The 19,920-nt window shown below is 42.4% G+C and overlaps 1 protein-coding gene and 1 long non-coding RNA gene across 3 annotated transcripts in view; both read right to left on the bottom strand.

Moving 5' to 3' along the window:
* MOXD1 (monooxygenase DBH like 1) overlaps window positions 1-10,565 on the bottom strand; it is an 86,103-nt gene extending 75,538 nt beyond the window's left edge. For both annotated transcript variants that reach the window (XM_082406367.1, XM_082406368.1), the window contains exon 1: window positions 10,200-10,565. In XM_082406367.1, coding sequence (XP_082262493.1) covers window positions 10,200-10,463 — 264 coding nt within the window. In that variant the 5' untranslated portion in view covers window positions 10,464-10,565. The remainder of the gene's footprint in view (window positions 1-10,199) is intronic.
* LOC309635352 lies at window positions 1,951-10,193 on the bottom strand. The gene is made up of 3 exons (XR_014248795.1): window positions 7,955-10,193; window positions 6,086-6,300; window positions 1,951-4,726 (listed from the first exon to the last, which is right to left on the bottom strand). It is a non-coding gene; the product is annotated as an uncharacterized lncRNA (long non-coding RNA).
* Window positions 10,566-19,920: the final 9,355 nt, after the last annotated feature.

Here is a 19,920-nt window from a genome sequence, read left to right as displayed (position 1 = left end):
AGACCTGCCAATTACTTTAGAATCATTCAGACACACCATTGATTTATTACCACAACTACAGGTTCAGCAAATCAAATGCAAAAGCAAATGCAGTCTTGTGAGTATAACTTGTGTTTATTGAAACCATGCTGACCTCTAGTCACAAACCAATTGCTTAGGGCCAAGCATTCACAAACCAGTTGCTTAAAGTTTGTCCTTGAACTTCCTCAAAAATTACTATGAATCTCCCCCATCTATTCCTTCAACAGATATTTTTCCCCAAGTTGAAAATCCGGGACGTTTCTCTCCATGTAATCATCTGACAATTCTGATATTTCACTAAGTGGCTCATTATAATAATACCTTGTATTTATTGAGTACTTTTAATGTGCCACATACTCTGCTAAGAGCTTTACATGCCTACTTCATTTAATCCTCACAAAAACCCCATGCATTAGATATAATTCCCTTCTTCATAAAGGGAACTGTCACTTTAGAGACGTTAAAGAGTTTGCCAAGGGCCACACAAGGAGTAAGTAGCAAGCAGTGCTGGGATTCAGAGCAGGACTGCCTGCTTTTAGCTGCTCAGCAGGTATTTCTTGAGGACCCGCCAGGCACGTGGACTCTCTCCTGGTCCCTCGGGGAAGATTGTGGCAGCACTGACGTACTCATAGACCTGTAAACGTTCCATCCACACCCTAATAAAATACTAATTCTCCACCACTCCTACTCCTTTTCCTCCTTCTCCCTACTGCAACTACAGCTTTAGGGCATTTCACTTCTTATTAGTAACCTTGGAAAATGAAGGAGGGAAGGAAAAGAATATCTATTTGCGTAACTAGAAAGACACTTCAGAATTTTTCCAAATACAAAGGGAGTCCATATTGTCACTGGTAATTCTAAAAAAAGATTTTAGAGCAGAACACGCCTCTTGAACAGGCTGAGAAATTATCTAAGACTTTCATTTATTAATATTCCTTTAATGCCCTGTGGCCATATATAACTTATGAATTTTAGACTCTGTGTGGGCAGATATTCCTGTTGCTTAGAAATACAGCAGCTAGTACCATCTGACAAAAGGTGTGTAGGAATGGTAGAGGGCTATGAGGAGGAGGGAGATTTCTGGCTCAGCATGTTTTAAAATACACCACTACCCACAGTTCTTCCATTGCTGCTCTCGTTTCAGCATGTACTTTTGAGAAAATACTTAGAATTATCACCAAATTTGTTGAACATTTCAGAAGTGTTTCAATTCTAGAAAAACCCACTTTATTTTTCTACTTTACAATATAATCTTAAATATCTAAGCATATGTTTGCCCTTGCTTCAAACATCAAGTGGTCACTCTGAATTGCTTTGTCCAGAATCCTGCTATGCGTCCCCATGCCCAGCACCTGGAATCTTCCAAGCTTCTATAGGTGGACCACACAGGAGTCACCTGATTCTGATCAAAGAGCCTAACCACATAAGGTCAGTAGTTCCTGAACTTGTCTGCACATTTCAGAATTGTCTTCACAAAGTCAAATAAGAAACTTTAAAATATATTAATGCCTGTGTCCACCCCCCCAGAGATTGTGATTTAATGGGTATTAAGGAGGGATGCGGGGGCCTTCCCAGGTGGCGCAGTGGTTGAGAATCTGCCTGCCAATGCAGGGGACACGGGTTCGAGCCCTGGTCTGGGAAGATCCCACATGCCACGGAGCAACTAGGCCCGTGAGCCACAATTGCTGAGCCTGCGCGTCTGGAGCCTATGCTCCGCAACAAGAGAGGCCGCGATAGTGAGAGGCCCGCGCACCGCGATGAAGAGTGGCCCCCACTTGCCGCAACTAGAGAAAGCCCTCGCACAGCAACGAAGACCCAACACAGCCAAAAAAAATAAATAAATAAATAAATTAAATTTAAAAAAGAAACTAAGAAACTAAACTAATTAAAAATTAAAAAAAAAAAAAAAAAAAAAAAAAAAAAAAGGAGGGATGCGGGTTGCCTGGACGGTGAAATTTTTAAAAGACGCCCAGGAGATTCTAACGCGCAAATCTGGGAATTTCTGACGTAGGAAGTATCTTTCCCAGTTCTCAGTCTTCCATTAGCTCTGCCTGCTCACCACTGGATTCCAATCCACCGTAGCACAGATCCATCTTGGCCCTGCCCAAAGGGATCGGGATGTCCAAAGTACCAGAGGCCTTGCTTCTACATGGTTTCATCTACGAAGAGCTTCCTTGTATGAGTAGGTTTCTGTGCATGAAGTTTGCAGGGGGAAAAATGGTAGCAATTTAGTTGTATCTAAGAAACTGAGACTTCCAAGTTTTAGTCTAAAACTTGCCTGAAAGATGGAAATCTTCCCCAGACGCATGTGGTTTTGTTGCTCTAGCTTCTCAAAGTCCTTTAGCTCTCTCATATTATTGAAGACGAGAAAGAACACAGAGTATAAGAGAAAAACATTCATACCTAGTATTAAGAAAGAAACTCCTATAAAATCACCGAGTCTCTAGATCAAAGCTTGAAAGACTCTAGTTGAGCTTACTAAACATCTGTGTAACAATGCCACAGAAATGGAAAAGAGAGCTCATGCGGTTCAGACACATTAATTATATTTCCTCCAGGTAGGCAGTCTCCTATATTCAAGGTCTACTGAGTCCTTTGATGCCCATGCCAGATAATCTTCTTCATAGTATATGATATTTTGAATTGTAAACACTATGGTTAACCTTGAAAGACAACCTTTAGAACTTGGGATAGTTGTTTTCCTTCGTGCTTTGATTATAAGCATCCCAATCTCAAACAGCCACACGGTTGCTCCTTATCACATCACCCTATTTTAATTCTCTGCACAGCACTTACCACTTTCTGATATTTTTGTTGCTTGTTTATTTGTTTATCCCCCATCAAAATGTGAGCCCCCTGATACCACTGATTTCCTCTCACTAAATGCTATATCCCCAGCATCTAGAACTGTTCAATAAATCTTCAGTAAATATTGGTCAAGTGAATGAATGAACATTCTAACATTCTCTGCCTCTCGGTGAGTACTTTACCAAAACAGTCATATGAAAGTCCCAAGTGATTCTCATGCTGTGTGGCCTGGAGCCTCAGGTTTATACATCTACAAAATGGGAGAAATAAGATATTGACCTTATAGGGCTATTGAGAGAATTACATGAGATATCACACTTTAAGGACTTATCATAATGTATGGCATATATTAAGAACTCCACGAGGGACTTCCCTGGTGGTCCAGTGGTAAAGAATCTGCCTTCCAGTGCAGGGGACAAGGGTTCGATCCCTGGTCAGGGAACTAATATCCCACACGCTGCGGGCCAACTAAGCCCGTGCACCACAACTACTGAGCTTATGTGCCTCAACTAGAGCCCTCGTGCCGCCAACTACAGAGCCCACGTGCCCTAGAGCCCACGCACCACAACTACAGAAGAGAAAACCCGCATGTCACAACTAGAGAGAAGCCTGCGCACCACAACGAAGAGGCCGCATGCCTCAACGAAGACCCCACATGCCGCAACTAAGACCCTACACAACCAGAAAAAAAAACAAGAACTCCATGAATGAAAAATCACATCATAGAAATGTATATCTATGACATTCATAGTACAACAAATGTAGTAAGAGAGATACTATGATTTTATCACTTTTTAAAAATGCATTTTATTAACATGTTTTTTCACTGTTGAGGAAGAAAACTGTTAATATGTTTTTATGTAAGCTACCAGTTGCTTGTAGGAGAAGAAAGACCACCAAACCAGGACTAAGAGGAAATGAATCCAGGCTACTGATCTGTATGGCCTCCAACAAGTCATTTAATAGGTACCTAAGGCCTAGTTTCTTAACTGTAAAATTGGGGCGGGGGTGGTTTAGGAAATTTAAGGGGAATCAACTGAACTCTGAGCTCTTACGAGCAGCAAGTAAATGCCCAAAACATCAACATTTAACTTGTAAAAGCAAACAATGTTTAAAGATTTTCTCATAATTTTTGGCTACATTAGATGACTACAAAAGACCTCAGTAGTAAATTAAATTTGGTCTATACATTATTTGCACAGCACTCATATATAATCACCCATTTTTACAGTTAACAAAAAGTGATATATTTGAAGTTATTTTTATTTTTGTAGAATTCTCTGCTTATGTGTGTGCTGTATGTTGTCCTAATGTGAAGCTTTTTTTCCCAGTCTATTTTAAAACTTAACAAGTTAAAAAGACATAGATTGGGAAGAGGTTTCCTGGAGAAATATTCTCTGCTTAAAAGTTCTGTACTAATTATTTTTTAAAAGTTACAATAAACAGCACTGTGAGGCATCCATAGGCAGAGGTGTTTTTTGTTTGTTTTATGTCTTTTGTTTTTACATGTGGATCAAACATTTCCAGAAACATGATATATAATGAATTCACTCCTTTTGCCAGCAACTTTATTTTAACAGGGCTCTATTACAAATGATGAATCAATAAACCACCGTTCACTTTCTTTGAAGTGGACTCTTCCCTCTCCTTCCAAGAATCCAGAAACAGGCTGTTGGTTGCCTGAAGTCTTAAACCTTGACGGTCAATTCAGGCGCACTGTTCTCTTGGCTCTTACTCTGCCATCTCCTCAGGCTGGCGCTATGAAATCATCTGCTCTTCCAGGGAGAACCGCACAGCTGAAGAGTGTCCTGGTGTGTTCCCGTTCCAGCTTACATTGGTGCATATGTACTTATTACTAATGCACAAAGCATGAAGCTTGGAGAGGTCCCTTCCTCATCTGGAAATTGATGGGGGGGGGGGCGGGTGGAGAGGACATAATTTGAAGATTTATAAATATCTCTTAACAAAGCCCCAGCTGAGCTGTGTCAGGGTTGCACACTCTCTTCGCCTTTCCCTTACAGCTTTTCAATTTGCTTTCCAAACATTTCTTTGTTGCCATTGGCCCCGGTGCACTTAAAAGAAGCCCATCATTAACCACAAAGAATGCTCACTGTTTTCTGTGATTTCAAATCACAGCATAATTTCCAAGCACTTCCTCAGGGAGCAGCCCTGCAGCAATTACCCCGCTGCTGAAGACTTCCTTCTCATCACAGAAAAGTTTCAGTCGTAGGGACGGCCAACCAGCAAGGCAGTAACAAATGATGACATAGGTTTCAGCCTCCATTCCCCAGCGATTTACACCCCCAAAGGAAGAGTGAATCCATTTTTGTGCAAATTCAACAGGCACATCTGACAATGCTGCCCTCTTCTCCAACTCACACAAACTAGGCATTCATCAACCCGATTACTTCCCCCAAATGGGGACTCACAGTTGCTAAGTGGCTTGGGTCGGGGTGGGATCGCTCTGTGTCAAAAAGGGGCAAAGTACAAGGAAAGGACACGAATCCGAGTGCATCAGGGAAGTGAGGGCTGAGTTAGTTCATTGAGACAAAATAGTGAGGCTTTCCAAAGCCGAGGCAAAAGGAAAGACCGCTTCCCACCCCCACCCCTGGCCGTTCTGTGAAACACACTGTCTCAAACTAACCTCAGCAGCATCCCAGGGGTAACGTGTCCCCCCAAGTGTAACCCGATCCAGAACAATTTACCCGACCGGGTACACTGGGACTGGCTTTACTTCACAACCCCGTTTCTCTCTTTTCTTTCCCATTTTGACGGTACCTGGTTATACACCATTTGAAGAAACATCTCCAGACAGGGTCGGAGGGTTACAAAACAGGCAGGGCAAATTTCCACAATACCTCATCTCTGGGTGTGGTTTTAAGGGTGTCCAAGCCAGTATACTGCCTTGAGGCAAGGAAATCAAAATCTGATTTTTCACTCCACAGCTCTCCAAGCAAATGTTGCGCTGCCCTCCGGAGACAGTCTCATTGGGTCCAGCCCTGAATTAGTGATCAGCAGCCACTGAAAAATGTGGGTTTGTGGAGGTTTAGAACTCTTTTTCTGGGGGGAAAGGGTGGAAGGAATGTGGACTAGGACGACTAACCATTCACTAACTTGTGAGTAATGCGCGCGCGCGTGTGCGTGTGCGTGTGTGTGCGCGCGCGTGTGCGTGTGTGTGCGTGCGCGTGTGTGTGTGTGCGTGTGTGTGTGTGTGAAGGGGCAGGGAGAGGAAAGAGGTGAATAAGTAAGCACTTGCCTCCCAATCCGAGCAGCATCAAGAGAGAGCGACTACGTGGAGACAGGTACTCAGAAGCGGTGGCGGAAGGGAACTGGCAAGTTGGTGACGATGGGTGTGGTGGCATGGATTTTCCGAGGATGGCCACACTAATATCTTCCCCTCCCACGTGACCTCCTCACAGCATGATGTTGAGGTGGCGTCTACATTCTCTCTTCAACCCAGTGGGGCTGTGACTACAGCAGAAGACACAGTCCGTGATTCCGTGGCTAAATTATAAAGGGCCATCCAGTTTCCACCTGGGCCTCTGAAGATGTTCACTCTTGGGACCTCAGCCACTCTGCCGGGAGGAAGCCAGGCAGCTACATGGAGAGGCCACGTTCCCGCCACAGTACCAGCGGAGGTCCAGCCAACAGCCAGCATCAACTGCCAGTCAGACAAACCAGTGAGAGAGCCTCCAGATGACTCCAGCACTCGCCTTGGAGCTGACACCACGTGGAGCAAAGAAGCCCTGTCACCACTAAGCCCTGCTCAAATTGCAGCTTTGTGAGCAAAATAAGCCGCTGTGCTTTGGGGTGGTTTGTTACACGATGATAGATTAGCAAAAGAAGGGGCAAGGTCCCCTCTGACACTGGACATTTCTTGACACAGAATAAATCTGGCCTGAAGAGAAATGGGACCTGCCTCTCTGTCTTTTCTGGATTTTCATAATTTGGGTTGATTCTTTCTTAACTTTAGCTTTTCTTCCTCTTGGTCCCAGATGAAGCTGTCCATGGGATGTATCTCAACTGAAATTGTGTATGTATATGGGCACTACAGGGTGCTTTGTACAAATTTGAACTGTGGCTGCTATTTACTAATCAGAAAGTTTTACTTACACACACACACAAACTAAAAATCTTTCTTCTCTTGGGACTTCCCTGGTGGTGCAGTGGTTAAGAATCCGCCTGCCAATGCAGGGGACACAGGTTCGAGCCGTGGTCCGGGAAGATCCCACATGCCACGGCTCCATGTGCCACAACTACTGAGCCTGCGCTCTAGAGCCCGTGAGCCACAACTACTGAGCCTGCATGCTACAACTACTGAAGCCCGCGTGCCTAGAGCCCACGCTCCGCAACAAGAGAAGCCACCGCAATAAGAAGCCTGCGCACCTCAAGGAAGAGTAGCCCCCGCTTGTCGCAACTAGAGAAAGCCCACACACGCAGCAATGAAGACCCAACGCAGCCAAGAGTAAATAAATTAAATAAATAAATTTTAAAAAAACTTTCTTCTCTCAAAAAAACTAAAACAAATGGAAGATCTGGCAATACTCGATTTGCATTCCTACATAACAGTAATTCACATGCAAAACCTCACGTTTCTTCTCTACCCTCTACTCTGCTGCATTACAATCCTGCCTGTTCCACTCAAGACTCGTCACTCTTTTACATTTGCTGCTTGACCTCTACATGAATTTGGGTTTATGACATCTGTTTCAACGACGATTCTCTGCCTGGCTGGTTAGGAATTATTCTTATATAGTTATCCAGGAGTTAACATTCTATTGAAAAGAAGAGTTTAAGATCATCAGTTTAATAATAAACTGAGTTTAATACTCATTATTAAAAGTCATAATAATAAAAGAATAAAAAATATGTAAAGGTCAAGTTTTTTTTAATTAAATAAGAAAGGATGAAATAAAATATATGGAAAATAGCCACAAGGGGCGGTGACAAGAATGTCAACTTAGGTTGTTATCATACACTCTGATGCCATCCTACATTGTGCCCCAGAAGCCAATGCTTTTTGTTGTATTGTTTCATGCAAAATTTGTTCTTATTGGGAGTAAAATTACACAAAATTCAGTCTACTAGTGGAATCACATACACAATGTTTAACAACCCTATCTACCTTTTGGTATAGTTGCTGAGGATACCCTTATCACACCATTGCATGAAGAATCTCAAATCAATAGTTTCTAGGGGGAAGATACAATTTCAAGAGTTGGAAAATGGAATCACCCAGCCTGGATGATCCAGCTGGAACTGATACATTTCTTTTTATTTTTAGTGTCTGGGGTCTTTCATTTTATTAAAGAGGTTTTTAATACATTTTCTTTCTCCTTAACTGATAAGCATAATTTTTATTGTATATTATATGTCCTAAAATGAATGGGATGCTTAAAAAAATGGAATAGTAAAGGATGTCAGTCAACTAAGAAAATGGTGATCCTTTATACATGAAAATAAAGATTTCATCTCCTTAGGAATAAAAACAGAGGGGAAAGTCCTACTTCGTGCTCATTAAATATATTGGGAAAGGATCCATTTCCAAGGCTTATTTCATAGTGATATGTGTTCAGTAATTACTTTAAGAAAAGTTCTATGTTTCAAAACCCATCTAAAGAGCACTTAATTAATTCTTATGTGATCTTCATGAAGAACCACCAGCAGTGTGAAAATAACTGTAGTTTAACAAACCCTATGTTTGTGGTGTGCCCATTATGGCATGTTGAAACAGAATTCTCCTCATAGTCTTTCATTTGATATCAAGTTGGATGGGCTTTCTAGAAATGCTACTCTTCTGGGGAAAACAATATCAAGTTATCTTTTAAAGTACACATGCTCTGTTTTATGATATCACTATAGTAAGACTTGCCCCCTTCAACAAAACATGCAAGGATAGTTAAGGGGCATTTGACTCTCCCCACCCTAAAAAACCAAACAGACAAGCAAACAAAAAGATGTGGCTCAACAGGTGTTTAAATAAGGTATTGTCTACTTCATATCAGAAGAGAGCTAAGTTATTCAGCTAGTGAGGCCTGTGCTTGGGGTCAAATTCTTGGTTTACAAATTTAATGTCTGAGGTGCTCCAGGAGGAGAAAATTTGTACATCAATGACTTCAACAGAGTGTAATCCTCATATAACTTTACTTTCTTGGAGTTGTCCTTATTTTGGGGAGGAAAGGACTAATTTATGAAAATATAGACAACAGAATGGTTTTAAAGTTTTTATTGCTGTCATTTTTTTAAATTTCTAGCCGGAGTTAAAAGCCCAAGGCCAAAATTAGCGTTAAAAATTAATTGCAGAATGTTGTGGAAATCAAACTTAGAAGTCAGAAATAAAATTACTGAGAAATGTTCTTTGAAATCCATCGTGCACATCGATTTTAACATCATCAAAGCCTTAACACAATGCCAGAACCAACTAGTATTCATCTGGATCAAGGGACTTTTTTGGCAATGGTCAGCATTTTTGGATGAACTTTGATAAGCAACACTATATTTACCACGATGTTATGTCGTCGTGGAGAAGTGTCCAAATGTCGGTCAAGATCGAACAAAGATGTCCAGAAAACCAACCTACCTACCTAATCGTTCTGGTCATCTCATAATTTAAAAAAATTTTTTCCTATTCATAAAAACACCTGTGAACAGGCAACGACTCTACTCGGGCTCTTTCAAAGCAAAACGGTAGCTGTCAAATTAATTTTGTTAGCTATTAAAGTAAGTGAAAAGTTTTGCCACTTAATAGGGGGTGTTGCCTGGGGACTCCAGGTTTTGTAGGTTTTGCGGCTTCCTAAACGGCTCTCAGAATAGCAAGCTCCTAACGGTTCTTGGGGGCCTTTCATTCATTTCTCGGGTAAGGTAGCTGACCCGGCCCGCGAGCCAGGAGGCTTCAGAATAGCCGAGATGTGGGAAGTTCTGAGATCCCCGACCCTCGATAGCAAGACAGCAAATGCTACAGCTCTCCGGTCCCTTCAACCCTGAGAGCTGTCCCGTTAGGCCCCCAAAGCCAGGGTCCCTCTCCTTTCCTGTGAGGGATGGAGGGGGGTGCGTGGCAGGTGTGTACCTGGGGGATGTATTAAGTGGGGCGCTGGGGACAGGAAAGTGTTCAGAGACGAAGAGCTGCCTGGGGTCACCGTGCTCAGCGGTGAAACCTGGGGGCCGGAGGGCGGAGCTGGGGAGCCCAGCCGCGGGCGCCTTCGGCTCCGGGGCGTACAGGAGCGGACGGCGAAGGGAAACGGGTGCCGGCCAGGGGCGGCGGGGCTGCGGAGCGCGACGGCGTCCAGTCTCGGCCGGAGGGAAAGCCGGGTGGGCCGGCGTCGGGACCGGCCGGGGCGCGGCGGGGCGGCTCCGGCAGGGGACGCGCTTACCTGCAGGTAGGGCCGCCCGCGGACCACCCCGCCCACGACGATGTCGGCCGCGGCCATGGTCCCGGTGGGCGAGAAGCCGAAGCCCACGTAGCCGGCGGTGCGCACCTCGAGGCGGAAGGCTAGCCGGCCGCCCCGCGGGCCCCAGCTCAGCCAGTACTTGCCCTCCGAGTCGAGGAGGGTGCGGTGCGGGAAGGGCCGGCCCGAGCCCCCCGCCGCCGCGCCGGGGAGCAGGCCGCACAGCAGGAGCAGCGGCCAGCGGCACATCCTCGGGCGCGTCCCGCCTGGCGGCACCTGGGCTCCCGCCGCCTGGAACGCGGAGGGCGCACGCCGAGCGGCGGCCGAGAGCCGGCGGCTGGGCACCGCCCCCCGTCCCGCCCGCCGGGAGGGGCCGGGCCGTCCCGCTCTCCCTCCCAGGCCCGGGCCGCCCGCCAGCCCGTCGGCCCGGGTCCCGCCGTCTCCAGCTGCGTCCCGCCCTTGCCGCCCATCCACCTGCCACCCCGCGCCCCTGATTTGGTCCCCGAGGTGGGATTCAGTGGGGAGCGGAGCGACGGACGTCCTGGAAGGAGAGAGGAGGAGGCGGAAGCCGAGGAAAGGGGGTCGGGGGCAGAGGGAAAAGGAGCGGGGAGAGTAGGCACGTCTTGGGGACCAGGGGGTGGGGATCCCAGCGGAAAGAATAAGAAATTGCCGAGAGAGGGTAAGTTTAGCTTAGCCGAGGAGGGGAGGACCTGAGTAATCAAAGGGATAATCCTGCGTTTGCTGGAGGGCAAGTAAGAGAAAGTCCCGTCCAGGGTTAACCGCTTAATATTTCGGTATTCGCTGCCGTCGATTTTCCGAAACCATTGTACACAGCGATGCCTCTACCCCGCCGGGAACACGGTTCACCTCGTCCAGCGCATCTCTCTCACCCTTTCATCGGGTCTGGGGAGATCTGGTTCCTGACGGCAGGAGTCAGCACCTTAAGGCTTGCCTCCTTCGGCCTCTGGTTTTCGTTTGATTTGGTTTGGTCTTGAGGGGACACCTTCTGCCAAACCACTCTGCCATCAGCAAATAGGTCAGGGTTGAAGCATCACTTGGGAGTTAGATTTTAATTTGATATCCTCGTTTCCTGCTATTTCAAGTTCTGGCCATAGTCATGTTTATCAAAAAGTGTTTTTGTCTCTACCTTTGACCACATCACTCCTGTCTTCAGAATGCTAATTACTCCGTGTGGCAACTGCAAATTACCTTCTTTATTTATTCACTTATTATTTATTCATTTATTCAACATATTCTGCCATGTTTCAAAAAAGTTCTAAGGTGGCTTATAAAATACAAATAATACAAAATATAAAAATAAGAGAGGATATCAGATAAAAAAAATATGGGTAAGAAGAATACTACAAATATGTACTATTTACTTTGGATTTGGAGGCTCCACACAAGCTGCTTATATTAATTCTCTTTTCGAGTCGTGTTTCAGCCTGTTTTTTCTTGCTCCTATTTTCTCTTCCCATTCCTTTTCCCATAACTTTTCCAGAGTTGCCACCATGCATCAAAACTGTGCTCTCCCAGAGATTCGGGCATATTTGACTAATTCTGGAAAGCAACCTTCCAGCGGACCTGTTTACCAGGGAGTTCAGGGAGTTGCTTGAGAAGGGACTCATCCCAAGGAGAGAGGGGACTGAAGTCTACAGGTTTAGTCAGTGACAACAGACCACCATCAGAGTAGAGCAATGTTGAAACCTTGGGATAAGGCAAGAAATAAAAGAGTCTGTGAAGCCTTTAAAGAACTGAGGCATTGGGAGTATGAACTGCCAGCAGCCACAGGGCTCCCTGGGCGGACGTCAGGAGCAGCAGCATCAACTTCGGCAAACTAAGGATCGCATCCTGGAGCTTCCCTGGTGGCGCAGTGGTAGAGAATCTGCCTGTCAATGCAGGGGACACCGGTTCGAGCCCTGGTCTGGGAAGATCCCACATGCCGCGGAGCAACTAGGCCCGTGAGCCACAACTACTGAGTCTGCGCGTCTGGAGCCTGTGCTCCGCAACAAGAGAGGCCGTGATAGTGAGAGGCCCGCGCACCGCGATGAAGAGTGGCCCCCGCTCGCCGCAACTAGAGAAAGCCCTCGCACAGAAACGAAGACCCAACACAGCCAAAAATAAATAAATAAATAGCGTTCCCTTTAAAAAAAAAAAAAAATCGCATCCTTAGAACTGCATTTTTACAAGCACAGGGGCATGGCTACTACTGTTGCTGTGGCCAGGAAGAGGAAGGGAATGTGGAGAGAGAGGAACAAAATGGTGGACATGGAGGCCAAGAAGAGTGGGTCTTGGTACCATGTGAGGCACAGGCATTTCAGGGGAGTTATATTACTCCAGAGTGATCAAAGGCAAACTTCCTGTTTTGTGACCCCACTTTTATCCCTAGCATAGAGGAGCCTGGAATACATGGTTACATCTGCTTCCTGGGGTTTGTTATATAAATCCCAAATTCACATCTGGAACCTGCCCCCTGTTTACTGTTCCGGCTTTACCTTCCATCACTGCCCTGTCACTCACCCATTTCCAACCGGACACATAAAAGCTGCCTCTAGAATCCTCAAAAGAGAGCCCTGCTCTTTCCCATCACTGTGCCTTTTCAGATGCTCACACTCTGCCACACTTGCCTTTTCTTCCCTCCATTCTTCGAAGTATTTTCTGATCCTTCTTCCCACATGTCCGTCAGATTGCATTGACCCCTGCACAGTGGTACCCATGCCCATGGAATGTTCTGTCCAGACCTCATGATGGCACCCCTAACATTTCAGTGTCTGTCCATATGCTTGTTTTCCTCCAGGAGCCTTTTAAGTCAGGAACAGATTCTGGTTCCTTGTTCTAGCACATTGCCTAGAATATGGATGAACATGCAATAGTGCTTAATAAATACTTGTAGGAAGAATAAATAGATGCATTTTCAGATCCCCCTGCAAGCATCCTCTTAACAAAGATGGGCTGTGGAGGGAAAGCTTGGCCCCCAGATGTGATTGAATGTTCTGCTCTGCCCTGGTATTGAGGCAAAAATAGAAAAGAAGACCATACATGAATACACAAAAGAGAAAGTCTTAAATGGTCTTTATTCTTTCATAAAGTCAGAATGTTGAATGTGAAGTTATTGCCCTTTGCTTGTCTGTAACTGGCATTGCATCCAAAACACCCTGCGTGCTTAAGAACTATTAAAACTAATATAATCATGTTGAGATTAGGTCAACAAACAGAACATCATTAGCATAATTCATCCTCAAGAGACCCATTCTGCCTTGGCTTGAATTACCTTAGTAAATGAAGACAAAAGAGACAATTTTATCTAAGTGTGCTTTATAAGCTGCCTGAGTTCCCTAGATCAAAATCATCTCCCCGCTCAGTTGTATAAAGTCACAGTTTCCCAACTGGGAAATTAATTACTGTACAACTGCTTGTCTTAAATCTGTAAGGAAAGCAGGAAGAAAGCACAGGTCCATTAAAAACTCAGGGTATAAAGCCGAGAAGAGAATGAAATCAGTGGCAAGTGGTTTCAAATTTACTTTTGTAACTATTGTTTTTGCAAAAATGATACTTGCTCCTTATTTAAAGCAAAAGATCAGGAAATGCAAAAAATATGAATAAGAAAGTAAACTAAAAAAACACCTGAAATTCCACCATCCAAAAATAACACTTGTATGAATTCCAAGAAACATTATTCCAGAACCTAGTGCCATTAAAACCTTGAAGGAAGAGCCTGTTGAATAAGAATTTGCAAAGAAACAGGTGAATTACTTTTGTAAAACTCCTCTTGAAATAAACAGAGTGACTCTAAACCTGCTGGTTACAATCACATTTTTTAGGTTTCTTCTCTACACATGTATCTAAAAAAGAAACAAAAGACAAAACTAGAGATTCAGTGAGGTCCTTCCTGAGTTCAGAACATTCAACCAAATTACTCATTCTTAAAAAATGAATCATTTTTTCACACTTTTCAATCAGGAATTTTAAACGTGATGTGTATTTTGAATTCTCACCCATTCTGATACACAGGTTGCCATCAGCCAGCATGTCTGCAATCATGCTGGGCTTCCTTACCTTGCAACCCTCGCTGCTGTGGAAGGTTTATTTATATTTCCACGTTTGTCAACTGCAAGGGCTGAGGAGGATGGAAAAAAGAAAGCTCAAGAGACCCTAACAAGCCAATGCAAAGTCCTTGGTATGAACCAGGTTTATCTGAAATAGGTATTTCTTACTTAAATATGGGAGTATAATTTCCTGTCTCCTTGTACCTAAGGTGCAACAATAAAACTAAATATTTATAAAGTTCCTGTCTTCTAGGGAGCTCAAAGAAAAATATTTATATAAGTGATCTCAGCAGTTCTCCAGCATTCAAATAGGGAAGCTGAAGCATTTCTCATTTTCATCTGTTAACTAAGCCTCTTGTGTGGATAGGCTTAGTTAGCAGACGAAAGTTGGCCTGGTTCAAGTTAATACTGTGAGTCAGTGGCAGAAAAGCCAAAAATAGAACTTTGGTTTCTTTCTTTTTTTTTTTTTTGACTACATACTTTCCTTAGCTCTCACCTCATATCCACTAAAAAAAAGTAATTTTTAAAGCTACCAGGTCATCATCATGAAACTTTCAGCTGGGCTGATATTTTTCACATGAGCAAGATGCCGTGATCCGCTATTAGCCCAATATTATACTCCTTATTTTAATAATGGATGATACCAATGATGATGGTGGCACGGATGAAGAAGTGCATTTATTTTTATTATTAAAAAACTGAAATGGGCTTAACTGCGTTCTTGAGGTTACTTTGAAAATAAGTGCCAGTTGGCATTGAAAATCCCTCCATATGAAGAGAACAACAAGCAAACCACTTTCTCTGTGCAAAACCTGCACTTTGGTATTATCTATAAACCATGCTCTGAAATCAAACTGTTTCAACTAGAAAAAGTAATAAAATTTTCTTAGAAGAAAAAAATAATAATAATTTTTTTTTTTATCACTAGTGACTATCTGTTAGAATTTCCATTTACAAGTAACTATGATGTGTATCAATACACTGGTAGGGAAGAAATTGATTTATACCAGCACTCAGCCTATAGTATTGTAAAGCCTTTTTAAAAAGTTGTTGGGGCGTTGATGAGAGCAATAGACCCCGGAATTGTGCTCTTTATCAGAGTGATCCTTAGATGAATTAAAATAACCATGTTCTCTAAATTTAGTCTCTATGGCAATGAAGCAACTGAAGCTGTCAGTGATTATGGGAGGAGAAATGAGGGGTGATAAAATGTGCTGAGTTAGTCCTAGGAATATCCTAGAACTTGCCTTGAAAGGAACCTCAAGGACCCTGCAGTCCATACTCTCATCTTGCAGCTGAAGCTAGCAAGTCCTAGAGAGAAGTGAATTGTTATACAAAGTTACAATTTTTTAATAGATACAAGCAGGAAGGGCGGCTGCCTGACAAAATTAACAATGTTTGGCTCTTCCCACATCCTACTCTTAACAGTTATTCTTTTGGATGTCTCATGTTCACCACTGGTATTGGTTTACCAAATTTTAACTTCTGTAAACATGTTGGGAGAAAGAAGTCATTGTGAGTACAGTAATATTCTCCCTAGATATTACCCTTCTGGTTATACAGTAGATTTGGTATTTTAAATGCTTGTGCTTCTATGGGCTTATGCTTCTATAACCATCAATTTCAAGAAAAGTCTACATACTTAGTCAAAATGAGCAACCAGCATCAATTCAAAAACTGAATATGAATGAGATGATTCAGTACTACTTGATTCCAAAATTCCATATGAGGTTTTGGAAAAATTTAAAGAAATCTATACTCTAATGAAAGAACATAAAGACTAGAAATATAAAAATGTAATTATTAAAAAACACAGTGGGGGACTTCCCCGGTGGTCCAGTGGTAAAGAATCCACCTTCCAATGCAGGGGACTCGGGTTCCATCCCTGGTAGGGGAACTAAGATCCCAAGCCCGCACGCCACAACTACTGAGCTCCCGCACCCTGGAGCCCGCGAGCCACAGCTAAAGAGAAGCCTGGGTGCCACCGCAACGAAAGATCCTGCATGCCTCAACGAAGACCCCACGTGCTGCAAATAAGACCCAAAGCAGCCTAAAACATAAAAAATAAAAAATAATGAAAGTCATTACAATCATTACTAAGCATAATAAATAATGAAAAGAGGTTCCCTTAAATGCAAAACTGGAATAATTAGCAATTATTTTTCCATGTGGAAACTGGCAAATATAAGACATAGTCTGGGAATGAGCGTTAAACTAGGTTTTGAAGCTCTCTAATCAATTCTTGAATAAAAAAGGAAAAATGTGTGTGTTTATTTCCTACGCTGCAAGATTTTATTTCTTTTCATTTTTAAATCTAAGCTCTAGTCTCAGTTCTTTGGAAATTTCCACGTTTAAATATCCAAATTAGAAGTTAAAGAAATTAAAGATTAATTAACTTAGAAATTAAAGATTAATCGACTTAGCCTTACATAAACACAACTGGGTCTTCAAAAGGCATCTTTTTTTCTTTAGGTAATTAAACAAATAAAACAAATAATCAGGTTGACTGTCACTGTTAATTGACCAGATAATTGATGGCCAATCACCTCACTTACAGCAGAGTTTGCCCCAAAAGGGCCTATCAAAACCCCAGGCCATTACAAAATCAGCCTTAGGAGTAAAACCATTAATAATAATGAGAACACAGGAGCATGACCAGAGGGTAATTTCTAGGGCGCCCTACACTTGAGGAGAATTTCCCTGTATTCATGACCTCTTCATCTCTACTCTTTACCTTCCAATGTGTTTATGGAAGTTAATATTTGGTAAAACTAATTCCAACAGTGAGCTTGAGACACCAAAAGAATAAAGAATAACTGTTAAAATGAGGATATGGGGAGAGCCAAGTATTGATAGCCTTAGAAGTAGAATCATAATAATGATAACGATCATCACAATAATACCAATACGTTTATTAAGTGATGCAGGCATGTTACATGAATTGTCACATTTAATCTTTAGAGTAACTTTACGAAGTCAGTGTTTTTTTTCTCCCTATTTGAAGGAAACTGAGGGAAAAAACGTTTTTCAACTTCTATAAAAGCAAAGACAACAGGATCTTCTCTCAACTGTAAAGGAAGAAATTTCTTATAATATTAAATATTCATTAATAACCATAAACTGTTACATGTCTTAGAAACTTCTTTACACCTCTTTGTTTTTCTGGGGAAACCATAAACACAGTCGCCCAACTGCTACAAATTATGCAGTTGAGTTTCCCACACTTGGGGAAATCGCAAGGGTCAGCACATCCAAAGGGCAATGGATAAACCTCCCCCTGGGAGAACTACCTTGGAGATCATGGTACCTCCCCTGCCAGGTATGTATTTTTTTTACATCTCTTATCAAACAACTCTATTGGTAGTATTTTTATTGAATATAAATAAAATAAACAAAAACCCACAGGAAATCAATTTGCTACAAATATTTGGAGCTTTTCTTGACACAAGTTTCTAAAACTGTATGTGGTTACTGAGTTCCTTGAGGAGTGTCTATATACTAAAATTGGTTCAATGGCAATGGAACATATAAAAATTTAATGTTAAAAAGTCATGGTGAGGGTGAAGAGGGGAAGTGAAATTTTGAATGAAATTGAAGAAAGTAAGTTATCTTTTTAAAATAGTATTTCTCTTTTATACTCTCTCCTCTCTCTCTCTCCACACGTACACTCAGACACAACTTAAAGTCACTCAGTTAATCTTGTTAGGCAGAATGGTAATTGTCAATCCATTTTTTCCTCCACTTTTCAGATGTTAGGAGAGGAAAACTAAACATGTTGAAAATTTAAACTTCATGTGATATAAAATGAGAGTTGGTGTCTTGTAAGGAATAACTTAGAAAAAAATGAGTAATCTGCTCTCTTCCTCAAGTATATAATCAGTGTTTAGAATTCACAGCAGCAAAAAGTTATAGAGAAAATTGCCATGGTCACATTTTGTTTTTCAAATTGTAGGTTAATTCTATGACCCCTAGTGACATTAGGGAGTGAAGGCTTTTAGGTAATTTAGACCATGATACAAACATTAATCAGTTAGTGGGTGTAAAATAGTTTGAAAATCTAATTTTAAAAAGAAAATTTGGGCTTTCCTGGTGGCGCAGTGGTTGGGAGTCCGCCTGCCAGTGCAGCGGATATGGGTTCGATCCCTGGCCCAGAAGGATCCCACATGCCGCGGAGCAGCTGAGCCCGTGAGCCACAACTACTGAGCCTGCGTGCCACAACTACTGAAGCCCACGCGCCTAGAGCCCGTGCTTGGCAACACGAGAAGCCACCGCAACGAGAAGCCCGCGCACCGCAACGAAGAGTAGCCCCTGCTCACCACCAACTAGAGAAAGCCCGCACACAGCAACAAAGACCCAACGCAGCCAAAAGTAAATACATTAAAAATAAATAAATAAAAAAGAAAAAGAAAAAGAAAATTTATTTTCTTTTTAAAGAAGAACTGACAAATAATGTTTTATTATTGCTACTTATACTGCAGGACTGTTAAGTCAGGGGAAAAAAACCTAAGGGAGTTTTTAAAAAATCATGATTTGGGATATAAACCAGAGAAATCAAAGTATCATTTCTGTATCTCCAATATTGTTAAAAATCTTTTTTGACTAGCATAACCAATGTTTTGATTTGAAAATATTTTTTAAAATATACCTTTGTAAGGTAGGTTTATTTGTGTGAAGAATATTTAGGAGGCCTAAATATTCCAGGAAAGGGGTTTGACCTGACCTGTGGGATCAGTTTGATCCGCCTCCTACAGAGAAGAGGCCAAATATCAGCCAGAACAGACCATCTCCTGCTCTATTCTTCCTTCCTCTTTATTTTTTTTAAGATTTTTTTTTTTGATGTGGACCATTTTTAAAGTTTTTATTGAATTTGTCACAATACTGCTTCTGTTTTCTGTTTTGGTTTTTTGGCCATGAGGCATGTGGGATCTTAACTCCCCGACCAGGGATCGAACCTGCACCCCCTGCATTGGAAGGCAAAGTCTTAACCACTGGACCACCAGGGAAGTCCCCATTCCTCTTTAAAAATGATGTTTTAATTCAGTCTTGCAGATATTCCTGTAACAATATATTCCCCCAAGGAAATAATAAGTACTCCCAAGTAAAGAACATTAATTTTAATTCTTTGATTCACTGTGAACAACAGCAAACACCATGTGACAAAATGCATGTTATCTGAGGGGGGCAAATTTAGGCAAACTGTTAAACTATACGGTAGCCACTTCTTAAAGCATATTTATTGTCAATTCTGAATTACCTTTTATATGAAGGAATTACCTGAAAAGTGTTTGTCTAAGGTGGTGTGAATGCTGTATGTTTCTTTGGTGGCCAAGAATGCAAAAAGAGAGATTAGAAAAAGCAACAGACTGAATCCCACTGAAAGAGTCAGAAGAGTGAGAAATGTGTAAAAATAAAAAGGACAAGGGTGACAAGGGGCATACCAGAGTCCTGCCAACATCAGTCTCATGGCTTCAGCCCACATGATCACCACCTCTGTTGGATCACCCATTTTAAGGTAACTCTCCATCAATTAGAGCCATTTCCCCGACTTGGTTAGTTGGTGGTATTTCACAACAGAGCTTCTAAACCAGGAGAGCCGAAGCTTGGAATGTTCCAACAGAAAACAGAAACTTAACTAGATGATCCAAGACAGCTCTGCCTAG

The sequence above is a fragment of the Balaenoptera borealis genome (assembly GCF_965194805.1).
Source record: "Balaenoptera borealis genome assembly, chromosome: 9".
Taxonomy (NCBI): domain Eukaryota; kingdom Metazoa; phylum Chordata; class Mammalia; order Artiodactyla; family Balaenopteridae; genus Balaenoptera; species Balaenoptera borealis.
This window is presented reverse-complemented; position numbering and strand designations above follow the sequence as displayed.